The sequence below is a fragment of the Erythrolamprus reginae genome, chromosome 2 (genome assembly GCF_031021105.1).
Source record: "Erythrolamprus reginae isolate rEryReg1 chromosome 2, rEryReg1.hap1, whole genome shotgun sequence".
Classification (NCBI taxonomy): Eukaryota; Metazoa; Chordata; class Lepidosauria; order Squamata; family Dipsadidae; genus Erythrolamprus; species Erythrolamprus reginae.
Window position 1 is genome coordinate 9,430,262 of NC_091951.1, and position 21,501 is coordinate 9,451,762.

The following is a 21,501-nucleotide window of genomic DNA, read 5'->3' on the forward strand; positions in this document are numbered from 1 at the left end:
ACATTTCATCCACTAAGCTTTGACACAATACCTGTGATTCAATCGAAACAGTAAGTCGATCTTCCTGCACTGCTTTTATTTATTTATTTTAAATGTATTTATTAATTTTTTTTCATTTTAAAAACAGTACATAATCATATTTACAGGTGAATCCGCATCATATATACATTTCTATCAATGTTGTTTGTATGATTGCTTTTAGATTTCTTGGTGTTTTATTTCAATGTTTAGTTTGAAACAACCCATCCAAATATATAATGAAACAGTCCCTCAAACTTCCCACCAAGCTGGATTGAAAATATTATTGTAAAAAAGGTGGTAAATTGTAAATACAATGTTATTTCTATGAATTATGTTCTAATACACTCACACTTTCAGGATGACAGATACAGAGTATTCAAAAATGTTATCCTTCTTCTTTGCCATCCAAGAGATCAAACAGAATCCCCACATTTCAACCAATGTCACCCTGGGTTATAGTATCTATGAAAATTATTTCAGTGTACAAATGACTTCAGAGATTTTGCTGGACCTGCTTTCAGAGGGGGAGGCCAATGTTCCCAACTACAGCTGTGGAAGGCAGAGAAACATTATGGCCGTTCTGGAAGGGGCTGAAACTGGAATCTCCAACCAGATTTCAACCATGTTGGGCACCTACAAAACCCCACAGGTGTGTGTTTGCCGAGGATACAATTTTAGTCAATTTTCAGTCAAATATCCACAGCTGTAAATGAAGAGCAATGTTTTATCATCAGAATTGTATGAATGAAGAATTAAGTAGTTATTAACTAATTAAGAGTTAGGAGATGTGGTGTCTCAGTGGCTAAGATGCTGAGTTTGTCCATCAGAAAGGTCAGCAGTTTGGCAGTTCGAATCTCTAGCGCCATGTAATGGAGTGAGTTCCCGTTACTTGTCCCAACTTCTGCCAACCTAGCAGTTCGAAAACATGTAAAAAAATACAAATAGAAAAATAGGGATCACTTTGTAGGGAAGGTAACAGCGTTCTGTGGGCCTTTGGCATTTTGTCACGCTGGCCACATGACATGGAATCATCATCAGACACCACTGATTCTTTGGCTTAGAAATGGAGATGAGCACCACCGCCTAGAGTAGGGAATGACTAGCATGTATGTGTGATGAGAACCTTGTCCTTCGTAAACTACTCAAGACCCACCTATACCGCCAGGCATGGGGGATTTGAGACATCTTTTCCCCAGGCTCCTTATAATTTATGTTTGGTATGTATGTGTTGTTTGGTTTTAACATGATAGGGTTTTAGTTATTTGTTTTAATATTAGATTTGTGCCACTATAATATTGTTTTTATAATTGTTGTGAGCAATGTTCCCTCTAATTTTTTTTCTGTGTGGGCGGAAAAGTATAGTGTCTGAGCGGCAGTCCCTTTGGGACTGGGCGGCATAGAAGTATAAATAAAAATAAATAAATAAACAAACAAACAAACAAGAAAAAAATTCCCTTCTTTTTTATTAAAAGAAATTAATAATAAAACAAAACCAAAATCTATTACTATTATTACTATATTCTCCTCTTTTTCCATCCCTGTCTCCTCCCCCCTTGTGTGTGTGTGTGTGTGTGAACTCTTGAACCATTTCCAATAACAGGTGAGCTATTAGAAATGGTTCAAGAGTTCACACACACACACACACACACAAATGCTGTGGTTTTTTTTCTCTGTTATTATTTGAGTGCTTTTTACCATATGCTTTAAATCAAGAGTCATTTCTCTCTCTTTCTCTCTCCCCCTCTTGCTCTCTCTCTCTCTTTTTCTCTTGTTTTCTTTCTATCTATTGCTTTCTTTCTCTCACTCTTTCTTTCTATCTCTCTTTCTTTCTCTTCTCTCTCTTGCTTTCTCTCTCTCCCCCCTTCTCTCTCTCTCTCTCTTTCTCATTTATTTATTTATTTATTTATTACTTAGATTTGTATGCCGCCCCTCTCCGAAGACTCGGGGCGGCTCACAACATGTAAAAAACAAATCATAAGCAATCAGACAATTTAAAATATTTAAATATTAAAAAAAAAACCCATATGCTAACAGTCACACACACAGACATACCATGCATAAATTAAACGTGCCCAGGGGGAGATGTTTCAGTTCCCCCATGCCTGACGGCAAAGGTGGGTTTTAAGGAGTTTACGGAAGGCAGGAAGAGTAGGGGCAGTTCTAATCTCCGGGGGGAGTTGGTTCCAGAGAGTCGGTGCCGCCACAGAGAAGGCTCTTCCCCTGGGGCCCGCCAACCGACATTGTTTAGTTGACGGGACCCGGAGAAGGCCCACTCTGTGGGACCTAATCGGTCGCTGGGATTCGTGCGGCAGGAGACAGTCTCGGAGATATTCTGGTCCGATGCCATGAAGGGCTTTAAAGGTCATAACCAACACTTTGAATTGTGACCGGAAATTGATCGGCAACCAATGCAGACTGCGGAGTGATGGTGAAACATGGGCATACCTGGGCAGGCCCATGACTGCTCTCGCAGCTGCATTTTGCACGATCTGAAGTTTCCGAACACTTTTCAAAGGTAGCCCCATGTAGAGAGCATTACAGTAGTCGAACCTCGAGGTGATGAGGGCATGAGTGACTGTGAGCAATGAGTCCCGGTCCAGATAGGGCCGCAACTGGTGCACCAGGCGAACCTGGGCAAACGCCCCCCTCGCCACAGCTGAAAGATGTTGTTCTAATGTGAGCTGTGGATCGAGGAGGACGCCCAAGTTGCGGACCCTCTCTGAGGGGGTCAATAATTCCCCCCCCAGGGTGATGGACGGACAGATGGGATTGTCCTTGGGAGGCAGAACCCACAGCCACTCCGTCTTATCCGGGTTGAGCTTGAGTCTGTTGACACCCATCCAGGCCCCAACAGCCTCCAGGCACCGGCACATCACTTCCACCGCTTCGTTGACTGGGCATGGGGTGGAGATGTAAAGCTGGGTATCATCCGCATATTGATGATACCTCACCCCATGTCCTTGGATGATCTCGCCCAGCGGTTTCATGTAGATGTTGAATAGCAGGGAGGAGAGGACCGACCCCTGAGGCACCCCACAAGGGAGAAACCTAGGAGTCGACCTCTGGCCCCCCACTAACACCGACTGCGACCGGCCAGAGAGGTAGGAGGAGAACCACTGAAGGACAGTGCCTCCCACTCCCAACCCCTCCAGCCGGTGCAGAAGGATACCATGGTCGATGGTATCGAAAGCCGCTGAGAGGTCAAGGAGCACCAGGACAGAGGATAAACCCCTGTCCCGGGCCCGCCAGAGATCATCCATCAACGCGACCAAAGCGGTTTCCGTGCTGTAACCGGCCCTGAAACCCGACTGCTGGGGACCTAGATAATCGGCTTCTTCCAAGGACCGCTGGAGCTGGAGTGCCACCACCTTCTCGACAACCTTCCCCATAAAGGGAAGGTTGGAGACTGGACGATAGTTGTTAAGTACGGCTGGGTCCAGGGAGGGCTTCTTGAGGAGGGGGCGCACAAGCGCTTCTTTATAGAGTGATGGAAAAACTCCCCTCCCCAAGGAAGCGTTGGTAATCTCCTGGGCCCAGCTCCGTGTCACCTCCCTGCTGGCCGAAACCAACCAGGAGGGACACGGATCCAGTAAACAGGTGGCGGAACTCACAGCTCCGATGGCCTTGTCCACTTCATCAGGTGTCACCAGATCAAACTCTTCCCAGACAGGTGGACAAGTACGTGCCCCAGTCACCTCGACTGACTCATTGTCAGTCGACTCTGTTATACAATTGGAGTCGAGATCGGCCCGGATCCGAGCGACTTTATCAGCGAAAAACGTGTTAAAATCCTCGGCACTACTCTGCAAGGGCTCCCCAACTCCCCCCTGGTTGAGAAGGGAGCGGGTCACCCTAAACAGAGCGGCCGGGCGGGATTCCGCTGATGCAATCAAGGCGGCATGGTACGCGCATCTTGCCGCCTTGAGCGCCACTTTGTAAGTCTTAATAAAAGCTCTTACAAGTGTTCGATCGGATTCAGACCTACTCTTCCTCCATCGCTTCTCTAGACGTCTCTTTTGGCGTTTCAACTCCCGGAGCTCCTCGTTGAACCATGGGGCTCTACGGGGTCTAACGCCTCGGAGAGGTCGCAAAGGCGCAATCCGGTCAAGAGCCCCCGCTGCAGCCGTGTTCCAGGCCTCCGCGAGAGACTCCGCCGAACTGTGGACGAGTGCCTCTGGAATAACCCCAAGCGCCGTCTGAAAGCCCTCTGGGTCCATCAGGCGCCTGGGGCGGAACATCTTCATTGGTTCCGCCTCCCTGCGGGGGAGGATTGGAGCCAGGAAGTCAAGCCGTAGTAGAAAATGGTCTGACCATGACAAAGGCAACACTTCTAAGCCCCTTAGTCTCAGACCACTACTCAATTGCTCGGAAAGCAATACCATGTCAGGTGCGTGCCCTCCCTCGTGAGTCGGACCCTGAACTACTTGAGTCAGGTCCACGGCTGTCATGGTGGCCATGAACTCCTGTGCCAACCCAGAGGTTTCGCCGAGTGACGGCAGATTGAAGTCCCCCAAGACAATAAGTCTGGGGAACTCTACCGCCAACCCGGCTACCTCCTCGAGTAGCACAGGCAGGGCTTTTGACACGCAGCTGGGAGGCAGGTACGTGAGAAACAAGCCCACCTGAACTCCTAAGTCCAACTTCATCAAGAGAGACTCGCAACCCGCTATTTCCGGAGCAATGAGTCTACGCAGGCAAAGGCTCTCCCTGGCTACAATAGCCACTCCTCCCCCCCTCCCCTGGGGTCGCGGTTGATGCCATATCTGAAACCCGGCTGGGCAAATTTCAGAGAGAGGAACACCTCCCTCCGGGCCCAGCCAGGTTTCAGTAATACATGCCAGGTCGGCCTCCTCATCCAGGATCAAATCCCGGATGAGGAGAGCTTTATTAACCACCGACCTGGCATTCAACAGCAGCAACCTGAGCCCAGGGCCAGAGTTACACTCATCACCAGTACCCAAGATTGGGCTCACAGAGCCAGAACAGGGGACCGTTATTAAGCAACGGTCCCTCGTTCCCCTGGAACGGCTAACTCTGTGGCCCCCCCTCTGTCAGTGAGGGGGCTGTGAGAGCGCTTTCTCTGAGCGCTTCGGGAACGCCTGCCCTGCCTCTACTGCAGCCCCTTGCTGAAAGTCTGGGATGAAAGCGCTCCCAGAAAAGGGTCTGCGAGAGGGGCGGGGTGGGCATTCCCGAAGCACGTGGAGAAAACCCTTTCGCAGACCCCTGGCTTGGAGCGCAGAAGTGGAGGAGGAGGAGAAGCCGCAGCCATCGCCACGGGAGAAGCCGTGCCCCAAGGCAGGAGGGGGTGGAGGAGGAGAGGGGGTGGATCAGGCGGGCAGGGGGCAGGGCCAAGAGGCCAGGGGCACAAGGGGGCTGGAGGCACCATGGGGAGGCAGGGGCGCCCGCTGCTCTCTTTCCTTCCACTGCTGGCGCCTCCCCGCCCCTGCACTCCCCCCGTGGGCTGGCAGGGGGATGTGGAGCGTGCACCTATGGAAAAGGGTGCATGGGGGGTATTTTGGGGCGCACGTGTGCGCATGGGCGCAGTTTACAGGGGACGCTGGTTGTGAGCCCCCCCGAGTCTTCGGAGAGGGGCGGCATACAAATCTAATAAATAATAATAATAATTATTATTATTATTATTGGCTGAAGAATAGACATCAGAGAGTTATTGTTAATGGCGAGTATTCTGAGCAGAGTCAGGTTACAAGCGGTGTGCCACAAGGGTCTGTTCTGGGTCCTATTCTTTTTAATATGTTTGTGAGTGACATAGGGGAAGGTTTGGTAGGGAAGGTTTGCCTATTTGCCGATGACTCTAAAGTGTGCAATAGGGTTGATATTCCTGGAGGCGTCTGTAATATGGTAAATGATTTAGCGTTACTAGATAAATGGTCAAAGCAATGGAAACTGCAGTTTAATGTTTCCAAATGTAAAATAATGCACTTGGGGAAAAGGAATCCTAAATCTGAGTATTGCATTGGCAGTTCTGTGTTAGCAAAAACTTCAGAAGAGAAGGATTTAGGGGTAGTGATTTCTGACAGTCTCAAAATGGGTGAACAGTGTGGTCGGGCGGTAGGAAAGGCAAGTAGGATGCTTGGCTGCATAGCTAGGGGTATAACAAGCAGGAAGAGGGAGATTGTGATCCCCTTATATAGAGCGCTGGTGAGACCACATTTGGAGTAGTGTGTTCAGTTCTGGAGACCTCACCTACAAAAAGATATTGACAAAATTGAACGGGTCCAAAGACGGGCTACAAGAATGGTGGAAGGTCTTAAGTATAAAACGTATCAGGAAAGACTGAATGAACTCAATCTGTATAGTCTGGAAGACAGAAGGAAAAGGGGGGACATGATCGAAACATTTAAATATGTTAAAGGGTTAAATAGGGTTCAGGAGGGAAGTGTTTTTAACAGGAAAGTGAACACAAGAACAAGGGGACACAATCTGAAGTTAGTTGGGGGAAAGATCAAAGGCAACATGAGAAAATATTATTTTACTGAAAGAGTAGTAGATCCTTGGAACAAACTTCCAGCAGACGTGGTTGGGAAATCCACAGTAACTGAATTTAAACATGCCTGGATAAACATATATCCATCCTAAGATAAAATACAGGAAATAGTAAAAGGGCAGACTAGATGGACCAAGAGGTCTTTTTCTGCCGTCAGTCTTCTATGTTTCTATTATTATATTTACATTTGTTTGTTTGTTTGTTTGTTTGTTTGTTTGTTTGTTTGTTTGAGTTAAAACGGATCTTGCAGGTAATCTAGGGCAACCACCCGCTCAAGCAGGGATCCTATACCACCTCAGTCAGATGGCAGTCCAATCTCCTCTTGAATATGTCAAGTGTTGGGGCATTCACAATGTCTGCTGACAGACCATTCCCTTGGTTGATCACCCTCGCCATCAGAAAGTTCTTCCTTATTTTCAGGTTGAATCTCTCCTTGGTCAGTTTCCATCTGTTGCTCCTGGTCTGGGCCACTGGTGCTCTGAAAAATAGTGTGACTCCCTCCTCTCTGTGACAACCCATGAAGTATCTGTATACTGCTATCATGTCCTGGCCCTCCTTTTTGTTACTATCCATGCCCAGTTCAGGTAACCTCTCTTTGTGTGTCTTGTTTTCTAGTCCCTTTATCATGTTGATTGCTCTCTTCTGAACCTTTTCCAGAGTTTCTATGTCCCTTTTGTAGTGAGGTGACCAGAATTGAATACAGTACTCCAGGTGTGGTCTGACTCGGGCATTAATTAACCTTAATTAAGAGTTGGGAAAAAGAATCCAAACAGATACATCTTCCTAGCAAATATCTGCACTGTGTATCTCTGTTGGCTGTATAGAAGAACAAAATGCTCCACTGAAGTGAGTGGAGAAGCAATGAAAGATAATAATGACCAGAGGCCACCCTACAAATGCTTATTTATTGTAGGGAGCAGAATAATTCTTTCATTAGGACAAGATATTTGAATTTATGGGTCTCAAATAAAATAGCATCTCCTTTTTTGTCCATTTCAGATCAGTTACAGTTATTTTTCCCAGATTTTGAGTGACAAAACTCAGTTTCCTTTCTTCTACTCTGTGCTCCCTGCTGAAGGAATCCTATACCCTGGGATGATCAAGCTGCTTCTCCATTTCAGGTGGACCTTGGTTGGTCTGATTGCTCCAGACACTGAGAATGGAGAACATTTCATGAGGACATTGAATGGGATGCTGATAAGGAATGGCATTTGTCCAGTTTTATCGCAAACCTTTCCCAGAACATTTCAGGAACTGATTTTAGATTTTGAGTTATCCCACAACTGGAAAAAAGTGAACATCTTTATTTTTAATGCAGACTATACTTCAATCAAAATAGGGTTTGATATTTTAATGATAATCTATGAATCATTTACTGAATCTCTTAGAGGAAAAGTCCTTCTCACCACCATCCGCTGGGACTTCACTATGTATTTGATGGAAGAGAACTTTCCTCTTCTATACATCCATAGCACTTTTTCCTTTTTGATGAGCAATATTAAACTGCTAGACCACCGTCTATTTTGGAAGTTATATTTTTCTGCAAGACGCTTTGCAAGGAACTCCTTCCTATGTTCCTACCGCAAAGATGCGTTTTCGGTGAAGGACTTTCAACGATGTAGACAGAAAGAAGAACTGGAGGGTATGAAGAAAGAGGAGATATTCCAGATCCTGACTCTGGATAACTATTTCATTTACAACACCATTTCGGCTGTGACACGAGCCTTGAATGCAGCTTATTTATCCAGATTGAGAACTAGGAGAACAATATTTAAAAATGGTAAAAAGCTGGAAACTCCTATGTTGAAGTCATGGCAGGTATTTCATTTCTATTTCTTGCTCTCCCTTTTGCATCTGTTTCACTCAGCTCATTTCTTTTGCAATATATTCTTTGTTAACACCTTGGTAAATATATTTTTTCTATATAGAAACATAGAAACATAGAAGACTGACGGCAGAAAAAGACCTCATGGTCCATCTAATCTGCCCTTATACTGATTTTATACTATCAATTATTAATTTATGAATTTTTTCTACTTTCTATTTTACATTTGTATATTGTGACATATTTTATTAGTGTTTTTAATTATTACTAATTTAATTCATTTTTAATATTATTGGGGGGTCTCTTAATTAATGGATGACTGGGGTGGATGTAATATTGTGCATGGGATGAATAATTGGTATGAGTGTGATGGTTGGAGTGGGTGGGGTTATGGTATGAATGCGATAAAAGGAAATGGTATGAATGATAGATTTGGCCCACCTGACGCCGCAGAGGCAGGAGGGGAGGGGGCACCAGTCTCTGGGGTGACAGAGGGTCAGAATATTCCGGTGTTGCTGGGGAGAGGCAGATATAGCGGGGGCCACGGAGTTAGCCGTTCCAGGAGAACGAGGGATCGTTGCTTAATAAAAATCCCCTGTTCTGGCTCTGTGAGCTCCATCTTGGGTACTGGTGATGAGTGTAATTCTGGCCCTGGGCTCAGGTTGCTACTGCTCAATGCCAGGTTGGTGGTAAATAAAGCTCTCCTCATCCGGGATTTAATCCTGGATGAGGAGGCCGACCTGGCATGTATTACTGAAACCTGGCTGGGCCCAGAGGGAGGAGTTCCTCTCTCTGAAATCTGCCCAGCCCGGTTTCAGATATGGCATCAACCTCGACCCCAGGGAAGGGGGGGAGGAGTGTCTATTATAGCCAGGGAGTGCCTTTGCCTACGTGGACTCATTGCTCCAGAGATTGCGGGTTGCGAGTCTCTCTTGATGAAGTTGGACTTAGGGGTTCAGGTGGGCTTGTTTCTCACGTACCTGCCTCCCAGCTGCGTGTCAAAAGCCCTGCCTGTACTGCTCGAGGAGGTAGCCGGGTTGGCAGTGGAATTCCCCGGACTTATTGTCTTGGGGGACTTCAACCTGCCGTCACTCGGCGAAGCCTCTGGACTGGCACAGGAGTTCATGGCAACCATGACAGCCATGGACCTGACTCAAGTAATACAGGGTCCGACTCACGAGGGAGGACACACACCCGACATGGTATTCCTCTCCGAGCAATTGAATAATGGTCTGAGACTAAGGGGCTTAGAAGCATTGCCTTTGTCATGGTCAGATCATTTTCTACTATGGCTTGACTTCCTGGCTCCAATCCTTCCCCACAGGGAGGCGGAACCAATTAAGATGTTCCACCCCAGATGCCTGATGGACCCAGAGGGCTTTCAGACGGCGCTTGGGGTTATTCCAGAGGCACTCGTCCACAGTTCGGCGGAGTCTCTTGCGGAGGCCTGGAACAAAGCTGCAACAGAGGCTCTTGACCGGATTGCGCCTTTGCGACCTCTCCGTGGTGCTAGACCCCGTAGAGCCCCATGGTTCAACGAGGAGCTCCGGAAGTTGAAACGCCAGAAGAGACGTCTAGAGAAGCGATGGAGGAAGAGTAGGTCTGAATCCGATCGAACACTTGTAAGAGCTTTTATTAAGACTTACAAAGTGGCGCTCAAGGCGGCAAGATGCGCGTATCATGCCACCTTGATTGCATCAGTGGAATCCCACCCGGCCGCTCTGTTTAGGGTGACCTACTCCCTTCTTAATCAGGGGGGAGTTGGGGAGCCCTTACAGAGTAGTGCTGAGGATTTTAACACATTTTTCGCTGATAAAATCGCTCAGATCCGGGCCGACCTCGACTCCAATTGGAAAGCAGAGTCGACTGACAACGAGTCAGTCGAGGTGACTGGGGCCCGTACTTGTCCACCTGTCTGGGAAGAGTTTGATCTGGTGACACCTGATGAAGTGGACAAGGCCATTGGAGCTGCGAGTTCCGCCCCTGTTTACTAGATCCATGTCCCTCCTGGCTGGTCTCGGCCAGCAGGGAGGTGACACGGAGCTGGGTCCAGGAGATTGTCAACGCTTCCTTGGGGAGGGGATCCTTTCCAACATCCTATAAAGAGGCGCTTGTGCGCCCCCTCCGCAAGAGACCTTCCCTGGACCCAGCCGTACTTAATAACTATCGTCCAGTCTCCAACCTTCCCTTTATGGGGAAGGTTGTTGAGAGGGTGGTGGCACTCCAGCTCCAACGGTCCTTGGAAGAAGCCGATCATCTAGGTCCCCAGCAGTCGGGTTTCAGGCCCGGTTACAGCTCAGAAACTGCTTTGGTCGCGTTGATGGATGATCTCTGGCGGGCCCGGGACAGTGGTTTATCCTCTGTCATGGTGCTTCTTGACCTCTCAGCGGCTTTCGATACCATTGACCATGGTATCTTTCTGCACTGGCTGGAGGGGTTGGGGGTGGGGGGCACTGTTCTCCAGTGGTTCTTCTCCTACCTCTCCGGTCGGTCGCAGTCGGTGTTAGTGGGGGGTCAGAGGTTGACCGCGAGGTCTCTCCCTTGTCGGGTGCCTCAGGGGTTGGTCCCCTCCCCCCTGCTATTTAATATCTACATGAAACCGCTGGGTGAGATCATCCAAGGGCATGGGGTGAGGTATCATCAGTACGCTGATGATACCCAGCTTTACATCTCCACCCCATGTCCAGTCAACGAAGCAGTGGAAGTGATGTGCCGGTGTCTGGAGGCTGTTGGGGCCTGGATGGGTGTCAACAGACTCAAACTCAACCCAGATAAGACGGAGTGGCTGTGGGTTTTGCCTCCCAAGGACAATCTCATCTGGGGGGGAATTATTGACCCCCTTGGAGAGGGTCCTCAACTTGGGTGTCCTCCTCAATCCACAGCTCACATTAGAGAACCATCTTTCAGCTGTGGCAACAGGGGCTTTTGCCCAGGTTCGCCTGGTGCACCAGTTGCGGCCCTATTTGGACCAGGACTCACTGCTCACAGTCACTCATGCCCTCATCACCTCGAGGTTCGACTACTGTAATGCTCTCTACATGGGGCTACCTTTGAAAAGTGTTCGGAAACTTCAGATCGTGCAGAATGCAGCTGCGAGAGCAGTCATGGGCTTACCTAGGTATGCCCATGTTTCACCAACACTCCGCAGTCTGCATTGGTTGCCGATCAATTTCCGGTCACAATTCAAAGTGTTGGTTATGACCTTTAAAGCCCTTCATGGCACTGGACCAGAATATCTCCGTGACCTCCTTCTGCTGCACGAATCCCAGCGAACGATTAGGTCCCACAGAGTGGGCCTTCTCCGGGTCCCATCAACCAAACAATGTCAGTTGGCGGGCCCCAGGGGAAGAGCCTTCTCTGTGGTGGCCACGACTCTCTGGAACCAACTCCCCCCAGAGATTAGAACTGCCCCTACTCATCAGAGGTAAGTACACCTAGGCAAACCTATAGCACGTGTGCCACAGGTGGTACACAGAGCAATATCAGAGGGCATGCAAGATGTTGTTCTATATCATCTCCAGTGCGCATGCTGGCCAGCTGATTTTCGGCCTTGGATAGGCTGTTTCGCCCTCTAGAGGCTTTGCAGAAGCTTCCCTGAAGCCCCGGAGTTCGAAAAGGAATTAATAATAGGAAAGTGAACACAAGAACAACGGGTCACAATCTGAGGTTAGTAGGGGGAAAGATCAGAAGCAACGTGAGAAAATATTATTTTACTGAAAGAGTAGTAGATGCTTGGAACAAACTTCCAGCAGATGCGGTAGGTGAATCCACAGTAACTGAATTTAAACATGCCTGGAATAAACATATATCCATCCTAAGATAAAATACCGGAAATAATATAAGGGCAGACTAGATGGACCATGTGGTTTTTTTCTGCCATCAAACTTCTATGTTTCAATCTTCTATAATAGTTTTGAAAGGAATTACAGGTTTCTTGGGACATTTTACAGGGTTTTTATTCTGTGTTCATCAGCATATTTGCTTCATTCCTGTGCAAATGTGAGGATCCATCCTATGCCCCTTTTTTTATACCCTCACTTTTTCTTCTATTCCAGCTTCATTCTTTCCTTCAAACGTCTCAATTTTATAATAATTGCATCAATGGGGTGTATTTGAATGAGAAAGGAGAGCTGGTAGCAGACCTTTCCATTATAAACTGGATGAAATTAACTAATACAACTGTCAACAGAGTGATATTTGGGTATTTAGAAAGACCAGGATTCTTAGATGTGAAGTTTACAATCAAGGAAACAGCTCTTGCAAAGTTGGAACTATTGAATAAGGTAGGGGGAAATAATTCATTCAGCTCTTTCTGAAAGTCTTATCAGGATGATTCCACTATTAGTGCAGAGAAAGATATATATATAGTTTTAGCAAGAAAAAAATGCAAAATCGAAAAACAGAAAAATATACATCTAACACAAATAACAATATAAAATAAAAATTGTGTACAAAAAAGAAAAAATATCAAACAAGTTTAACATTGAACATAAACATTTCATTCCGGCTGGATGCTGGAAAAGAAAAACCCTGATAAATTCTCTTCCCCTTTATTATTTATTTATTAGATTTATACATTTAGGCAAGAAAAAACAAAAGTACATATGTATAGACTGGGTTAATCCAGGCTGAATAGTAGTTACTTTGAGAAGGATTTTGGAGTCTTACTGGACAACTAATAAAATATGAACCAATAGTGGCTCATATTTCATTATATGATATATTTCACTCAGAACAGAATATCCTACACAACTAGACTTACAATCGTAGGTTTAGATAGGTTAGAACTACGTCGCCTTAAACACGACCTAAGATAGCCCATAAAAAAAAGAGATTCAATCTGGAAGTAAGGAAGAACTTTCTGTTGATGACATCGCTCATTGACTGGAATGGTCTTCCAATGGAGGTTGTGAATGCCCCATCACTCAACAAATTCAATAGGAAGTTGGATTGCCATCTGGCTGGGGTGGTGTAGGGTTTCCTGTTTAAGCAGGGGGTTGGACTTGATGGCCTGAAGGTCCCTTTCAACTCTCTCTCTCTCTCTCTCTCTCTCTCTCTCTCTCTCTCTCTCTCTCTCTCTATATATATATATATATATATATATATATATATATATATATATATAGATAGATAGATAGATAGATAGATAGATATAGATATAGATAGATAGATAGATAGATAGATAGATAATCATCTGCTACAATGTCCTTCCTGTCAATGACTATTGCAACTTCATCCACAGCAACACACAAGCACACAACAGACATAAACTTATGGTAATCTGCTCTAAACTTGTCTGCAGGAAATAAGACTTTAGTAACCAAGTAGTTGATGCATGGAACTCACTACCAGACTCTGTAATATCATCCCTTAATCCCCAAAACTTTACCCTTAGACTATCCACTATTGACCTCCCCCGATTCCTAAGAGGTCAGTAAGGGGTGTGCATAAGTGCACCAGAGTGCCTTCTGTCCCCTATCCTAATGTTTCTCTTTTACTAATATCATGTATGTAAATATTGTTATATCTTTGTATATCATCAATGCATACTTTACAAAACAAACAAATAAAAAATAAATAAAGTGTGTGGCAGCCATAGATCCCTGTAAGCTGAGTTATGCGTCATAGCATGCTTAGCTGCAGCTGTCAGCACGCATTTTTTAACCCTGCCCAGGAGCCAATCTCCTACCTTTTGCAAAAGCCTACCTTTGGCGATTGGCTCCTGGGCAGGGTTCAAAAAACGCACGCTGACAGCCGTTTCCCCCCCTTTCTTTCTGCCAATAATAAGTCGGACTCCTCGTTACAAGGCTCACTTGAGGAAGGCTCTAGCAAAGAGGTCTCCCTGTAGCAAGGAAGGAAGAGATAAATATAAAGGGAGAGAGGGAGGAAGAGAGAGAGAGAGAGAAGATAGGAAGGAAGAGAGAGAGTGAGAGAGCAAGAAAGAGAGAGAGAGGAGAGAGGAAGGAAGAGAGTGAGAGAGAGTGAGAGAGAGGAAGAAAGCAAGAGAGAGAGAGGAGTGGAAGGGAGAGAGAGGGAGAGAGAAATGATAGAAAAAAAAGGGGGGGAAAGAGAAATGAGAAAATGATTGAGGCAGAGAATGACAGGAAAGAGAGAAACAGAGAGAGAAGTGACTCTTGATTTAAAGCATATGGTAAAACACTTAAATAATAACAGGGAAAAAAAAAACCCAGCCCTCACCTGTTTTTATTAATAGTTATGTTTTTGGATTTGCTGGTTGTTTTAGTTTTAATAGTAATAGAGTTTGGTTTTGTTTTATTATTAATTTCTTTTAATAAAAAAGAAGGGATTTATTTATTTATTTATTTATTTATTTGTTTGTTTATTCCTTCCTTCCTTCCTTCCTTCATTTATTTATTTATTTATTTATACTTCTCTGCTGCCCAGTCCCAAGGGGACTGCCGCTCAGACACTATACTTTTCTGCTCACCCCGAAAAAAAATTAGAGGGAACATTGGTGGCAGCAGTCAGAAAAGCCAATGCTATCTTAAATTGCAATAACAGAAGGTTACAATCAAGAACAAGTGTGGTACTAATACCATTCTATAAATCCTGAGTAAGACCACACCACAAATACTGCATCCAGTTTTGTTCACTACGCTATTAAAAAGATGTTGAGACTTTAGAAAAAGTTCAGAGGAAAACAACTAGGATGATTAGGGGACTGGAGACTAACACATATGAAGAACAATTACAGGAACTGGACATAGCTAGTGTAGTGAAGAGAAGGACCAGGGGAGACATGACAGCAGTGTTCCAATATTTGAGGGACTGCCACAGAGGTAAGGAGGGGGGGGGTGACACCCTATTTTTCAAAGAACCCAAAGGCCAGACAAGGAATAATAGATGGAAACTCATCAAGGAGAGAATCATCTTAGCAGTAAGGAGGAATTTTCTGACAATGAGAACAACCAACATTGGAACAGCTTGCCATCAGAAGTTGTGGGTATTCTTGTTTCTGGTAGAAATTCAGCAAGTGCAAATAACTTTTATCAAACACATTATTTCATAAACAAAGAAACTCCATTTTATTCTCTTCTCTTCCGGTTATACACATATTTCATCCTAGCGTATCTCTCCTGGCTCTGTAATCTCTCTTAATTGCATTCTTTACATTCCTTCTCCTGCTATGCTAGACAAGATTTATTTCATAAAAGCATGCTCACTAAAAAACAGCAGACAGACAGTTATCACACAGAATTTTTGGCTTACTTGGAGAGCGACATAAAAAATCAACATCCTTTTGTTCGGCAACATTGAAACTCCACCCTTCTTTTTTACTAGTCCCATGACGTGCCAATTACCTCACTCAATTATTTAACCCATTCACCTCCTTAATATCTTCTTCCAGACCTTTGCTCTCTACGTTTCTGAATTCTTCTGAATTTAGGATTAACCCAGCGTGCCTCTAATTCTCCCTCAATAGATCCTGAACTCAGAGCCCCATCCTGTGGCTGGCCTCCCACCTGTTCTACTACCTGTAACCCCTGGCCCTCCACTACTTTATAAACACTATCTAAATCTGAGTCCTCAATATCTTCATCATCCTCCAACTGATCAAGAGTATGTACAACACTGGGTGCTTCATCACTGGAAGCTTTCAAGTGAGTCTGGATTTCCATCTGTCAAAAATCGTGTAGTGTCCCCTTCTTGATCGTGGGATTGGACTGGATGACCTACAAAGCCCCTTCCAACTCTGTTAATCTGTGAGAAATATATTAATTAATTCACAGTTAATTAATTAATTAATTAATTAATTAATTAATTAATTAATTAATTAATTAATTAATTAATTAATTAATTAATTAATTAATTAATTAATTCACAGTTGGAAGGGGCTTTGTAGGTCCTCTAGTACAATCCCCCGATCAAGAAGCGGACCATACACCATTTTTGACAGATGGAAATTGGTGTGTGTGTGTGTTCTGTTGGGCTCTCTGGTAGACTCCTCCCAAAAATTCACAGGTACAAATTTCAGACACACACACGTTTGAAAATTCAAGACAATGTTCTTTATAATGAAAATTCACTTAAACCAAGCCCTCTTTTGGTATAGCAAAGAGCACTCGTCTCCAAACAAACTGGTAATTTGTACAAGTCCCTTATCAGTTCTGTGATACTTAGCTTGCAGCTGTGAGGCAATTCACAGTCCTTCTTCTTTCACAAAGTGAAACACACTTTGCCCTGGTTCAGTTTCAAAGCAGGGGGAAATCAGCACACAAAAGGTCAAAGTCAGTAAAGCAGTCACGAAACAGAACGATCAGATAATCCTCCACAATGGCCAAACCCACAGGCTGCTATTTATAGCAGCCTCATTAATTACCACAGCCCCACCTAACCACAGATGGCCTCATTTTCTTTGATAATAATCTCTCAGTTGTTGTTGCCTATGCATCGCTCTCTGCATGTGTGGCTGTATCATTAACTCTTGTTCTGAATCCAAGGAGGAGCTAGATAATTGATCTCCTTCTGAGCTGTCTGCCACACTCTCCTCCTCCCTGTCACTCATGTCTTCTTGGTCAGAGGAGCCTTCATCAGGAGATTCCACCGGGGGCAAAACAGGCCTGCAGCATGTGGATGTCTCCCCCACATCCACAGTCCTTGGGGCAGGAGCTGGGCCAGAGCTAACCACAACAGGGGGGCAGGGGTATTTTTATTTTTTTCTGAAGTGAACTGGCAGTGAGGTAAGTTAGAAACCACTCCTGATGTTAATACTGTACACTTTTTTAAATTAATTAATTATCTGTGAATTAAATCACAAGGCAACATGATTCATCTCACCAAAGCAAAGAATCTATGGACATTTCCCTCATGTATGGAAATAGAAAATTTACAGTAAATTTGTACTCTGGGAAAAAGAGAAAATAAATAGGAAAACAAGAAGAGGTTTGATGAGTTCCAGGGTGTTCAAAGGCTTCACACTTAGTAAAACTGGAAGATTCCCAAACCTTTCTTCCTTTGCTCTTTTTCTAAAATAAGCTCCTTTTCAGTGTTCTTTTTCTTTCTTTATTCAGGCCCTGCCTCCTTCCAGGTGTGTGGAAAGCTGCCCTCAGGGATTCATGAAGGTGACTCAAGAGGGAAAGCACATCTGTTGCTACAACTGTCGTTTTTGTGCAGAAGGGACCATCTCCTCCAAGGAAGGTGGGTGAAAGAATTAGAAAAAGCAGACTTTCCTGAGGACCATATACCCTGATCCATGAAAGACTTGGCTTTTCTTTTAAAAAAAATCTTCATATATTACAAATTTATTTCATAGTGAATTATATGGAAAAAAATATTCAGGCTAAACTGAGATAGGACATTAAATGATATAGTACTCTCAAAGCAAGGTTGAATCAATCAAGGTTTATTTGCTAACAGGACAAGGAAGTCAATTCAGTCAAGAAGCAATGGAGTATTGAGAGCTCTATACAAGGACAGCTCTCCTATTTATACAATCTAGCACAGCAACAGGCAGTTTTACAAAGATACATTTTAAGAGCCAAAAGAAGGGAACCAATCAACATGCAATAAACAAATCTGAACTTTTGACTTTTACCCTGTCTGGGTAGCTCACCCAGGCAAATATCTAACACCATATTTTTCAGATTATAAGATGCACCAAGATTTCAAAGAGGTAAGTAAAAAAAAAAGTTTTTGTACACCCCAGCCTCCCAAACTCTCTGTACACCCCCCTTTGTTTTGCAAAAACGAGCCCATTTTTTCCACAAACATGGGGTGGGCAAAGGGTCTGGGGGGGCATGCAGAGAGCTCTTGGGGGCTTGGGGAAGTAAAAAATGCCCCCATTGTTTTGCACAAATGGGGGTATTTTTGCCTTCCCCATTGTTCCTCATTTTTCACAAAAATGGGATGTGGGGCCAGAGCTTTTAGAGGCCAAAAATTGTTTTATTTGGTGTAGAAGACACACTGGCATTTTCACCCTCCTTTAGGAGGGAAAAAAGTGTGTCTTATACTCCGAAAAATACAATATTTACGTCAGGAGTGGTTTCTAACTTACCTCACTGCCAGTTCACTTCAGAAAAACATAAAAATACCCTCTGCCCCCCAAAAAGCCAAAACCAAGATTGCACAGCATGAGAAGTGCTGGAAACCCAGCTCCTGTGCATGAGCAAAAAGGGGGGGGGGGGACAGGAAAAATATCAAAAAATCAGAAAAAATAATGTGGGAATAACATCCATTTAAAAAAAAAAAGTATGTGGTCTCCATGGACTGGCACAACAGAACCGGTTCTGTGACATCATTGTGATGTCACTGGCAAATTACTACTGGTTTGGCTGAACCGGTCCCAACTGGGAGAAACCCACCTCTGATTTACATTTACATATATCTACAGTTGACATCACCCTATTCCTAAGAGGTCTTTAAGGGGTTTATATTCCTGTCCGAATGTCCCCTTTTATTCATATTCATTTCATGCATTAATAACCATGTTTACACCTATATCTGTTATCTAATACATGTTTGACAAATAAATAAATAAATGAATAAATAAATAAATAAATACATACATACATAAATACATAAATAAATACATAAATACATACATACATACATACATAAATACATAAATACAGTGATACCTTGTCTTACAAACCCCTCGTCATACAAACTTTTCGAGATACAAACCAGGGTTTAAGATTTTCTTGCCTCTTCTTACAAACTATTTTGACCTTACAAACCCACTGCCGCCGCTGGGATGCCCCGCCTCCGGACTTCCGTTGTCAGCAAAGTGACCGTTTTTGCGCTGCTGGGATTCCCATGAGGCTCCCCTCCATGAGGAACCCCATTTCCAGACTTCCGTGTTTTTGTGATGCTGCAGAGGAATCCCAGAAGGGGAATCCAAGCAGCGCAAAAACGGGCACTTCACTGGCAATGGAAGTCCGGAGGTGGGGTTTCCCAGTGAGGGGAGCCTCAGTGAAATTGCAGCATTGCAAAAACACAGAGGTCCGGAGGTGGGGTTTTGAGGACTTCGGTGTTTTTGTGATGCTGCGATTTCACTGATGCTCCCTTCGCTGGGAAACCCCACCTCCGGACTTCCGTTGCCAGCGAAGCGCCCGTTTTTGCGATGCTGGGATTCCCCTGCAGCATTGCAAAAACACAGAAGTCCGGAGGTGGGGTTTCCCATGGAGGGGAGCCTCATGGAAATCCCAGCAGCGCAAAAACAGGCACTTCGGCTGGGCAAAAGGGGTGAATTTTGGGCTTGCACGCATTAATCACTTTTCCATTGATTCCTATGGGAAACATTGTTTCATCTTACAAACTTTTCACCTTAAGAACCTCGTCCCGGAACCAATTAAGTTTGTAAGACAAGGTATTACTGTACATAAATACATAAATACATAAATACATAAATACATAAATACATAAATACATAAATACATAAATACATAAATACATAAATACATAAATACATAAATACATAAATACATAAATACATAAATACATAAATACATAAATACATAAATACATAAATACATAAATACATAAATACATAAATACATAACATAAATAGCAACAAAACATTCAATGAAACAGAGGCTCAAGATCCAGAAGGACTTGAACACTGAGCCCTAGACAAGCATAATGCAGGTATGTCTTTTGATAGTCTAATTCCATATCCAACTCATCCAAAATAGCAGCTCCACCTACTTTGTTCCATGGAAAAAGTAGTGTTTTTCACTTCTCCTGCTAGAAATACTTTATTCCATTGCTGATTTTCATCCTCCAAAGCAGGGTCTCCAACCTAAGCAACTTTAAGACTGAATTTTAATTTCCAATATGTGAAGCAGTGTAAAACCAAAATGCCTCCTCCTCTTCCAACAATTTCATAGATGAAATTATGACATTAAAAAAAAGGAATAACAACATAAAGAATGTATAGCTGGAGGAAAGTGAAGAAACACACCAATTTCATTCACACAAAATCATTCATACCAAGAATAGTTTCACCCACAAAATAGTTTCACCCACATGTTTAATGATAGATTCTACTCTTGCTCTTTTTTCAGATGCAGAACAATGTACCAAATGTTCAGAAGATCAACACTCAAACAGCAATCGGGATCATTGCATTCCAAAAATCATAAACTACCTTTCTTATAAGGAAAAGCTGGGGATCATCCTGACTTCCATTGCCTTGTATCTCTCTTTAAGCACAGGCTTTGTCTTGGGAATCTTCATTAAATTCCTGGAAACACCAATTGTCAAAGCCAACAACCGGGACCTCTCCTACATCCTCCTGGTCTCCCTCCTGCTTTCCATATTGACCACTTTTTTCTTTATTGGCCAACCACAAAGGGTGACCTGTCTCCTCCGACAAACAGCTTTCAGTGTCATCTTCTCAATAGCCATTTCTTCAATCTTGGCCAAAACAATCACGGTGGTGTTTGCTTTCTTGGCCACAAAACCAGGGAATAAAATGCAGAGATGGCTGGGGAAGAGCTTTGCTAATACCATCATCCTTTCTTGCTCTGGTTTCCAAGTTGTCATCTGCACCATCTGGCTGAGCATCTTTCCTCCATTTCCTGACACTGACATGCACTCCCAACCTAGTGAGGTCATCATACAATGCAATGAAGGCAGTGTCACCATGTTCTATTCTGCCCTTGGGTACATGGGATTTCTGGCTACTGTCTGTTTCACAGTGGCTTTCCTGGCCAGGAATCTACCTGGAGCTTTTAATGAAGCCAAGTTGATCACCTTCAGCATGCTGGTCTTTTGCAGTGTCTGGATCTCATTTGTACCTGCTTACCTGAGCACCAAGGGGAAGTATATGGTGGCTGTACAGGTCTTCTCCATCTTGGTTTCGAGTGCTGGCCTCCTGGGCTGCATCTTCATCCCCAAGTGCTATATCATTATTCTCAGACCAGATCTAAATACAAAAGAACAAATTATATTGAAATGAAATATAAATGATTTTATAGATATCTCTTTTTCTATTCTGTATTCAGCAATTGCAAAGGACAGTAATAGGTATATCAATCCAATTAGCTAGTTTTGATAGAAATCATAGTGATGGATAAATGTAGTGGACTATCATTTGTAATGAATATTTTCTCTTTTATTTTTAATCAGAAACCATGTATATGAATAATATAGAAAGAAATGAAAGGAAAAGGAAAATTAAAAAGTA

General features: G+C 44.0%; 1 protein-coding gene across 1 annotated transcript; it reads left to right on the top strand.

The window, feature by feature from the left end:
- Nucleotides 1-379: 379 nt before the first annotated feature.
- Nucleotides 380-21,273, top strand: LOC139159116 (vomeronasal type-2 receptor 26-like). The gene is made up of 5 exons (XM_070736476.1): nucleotides 380-670; nucleotides 7,526-8,344; nucleotides 12,407-12,634; nucleotides 17,384-17,510; nucleotides 20,378-21,273. Exons 1-5 carry the CDS (start codon nucleotides 380-382, stop codon nucleotides 21,271-21,273), a joined length of 2,361 nt encoding a protein of 786 aa, XP_070592577.1.
- Nucleotides 21,274-21,501: the final 228 nt, after the last annotated feature.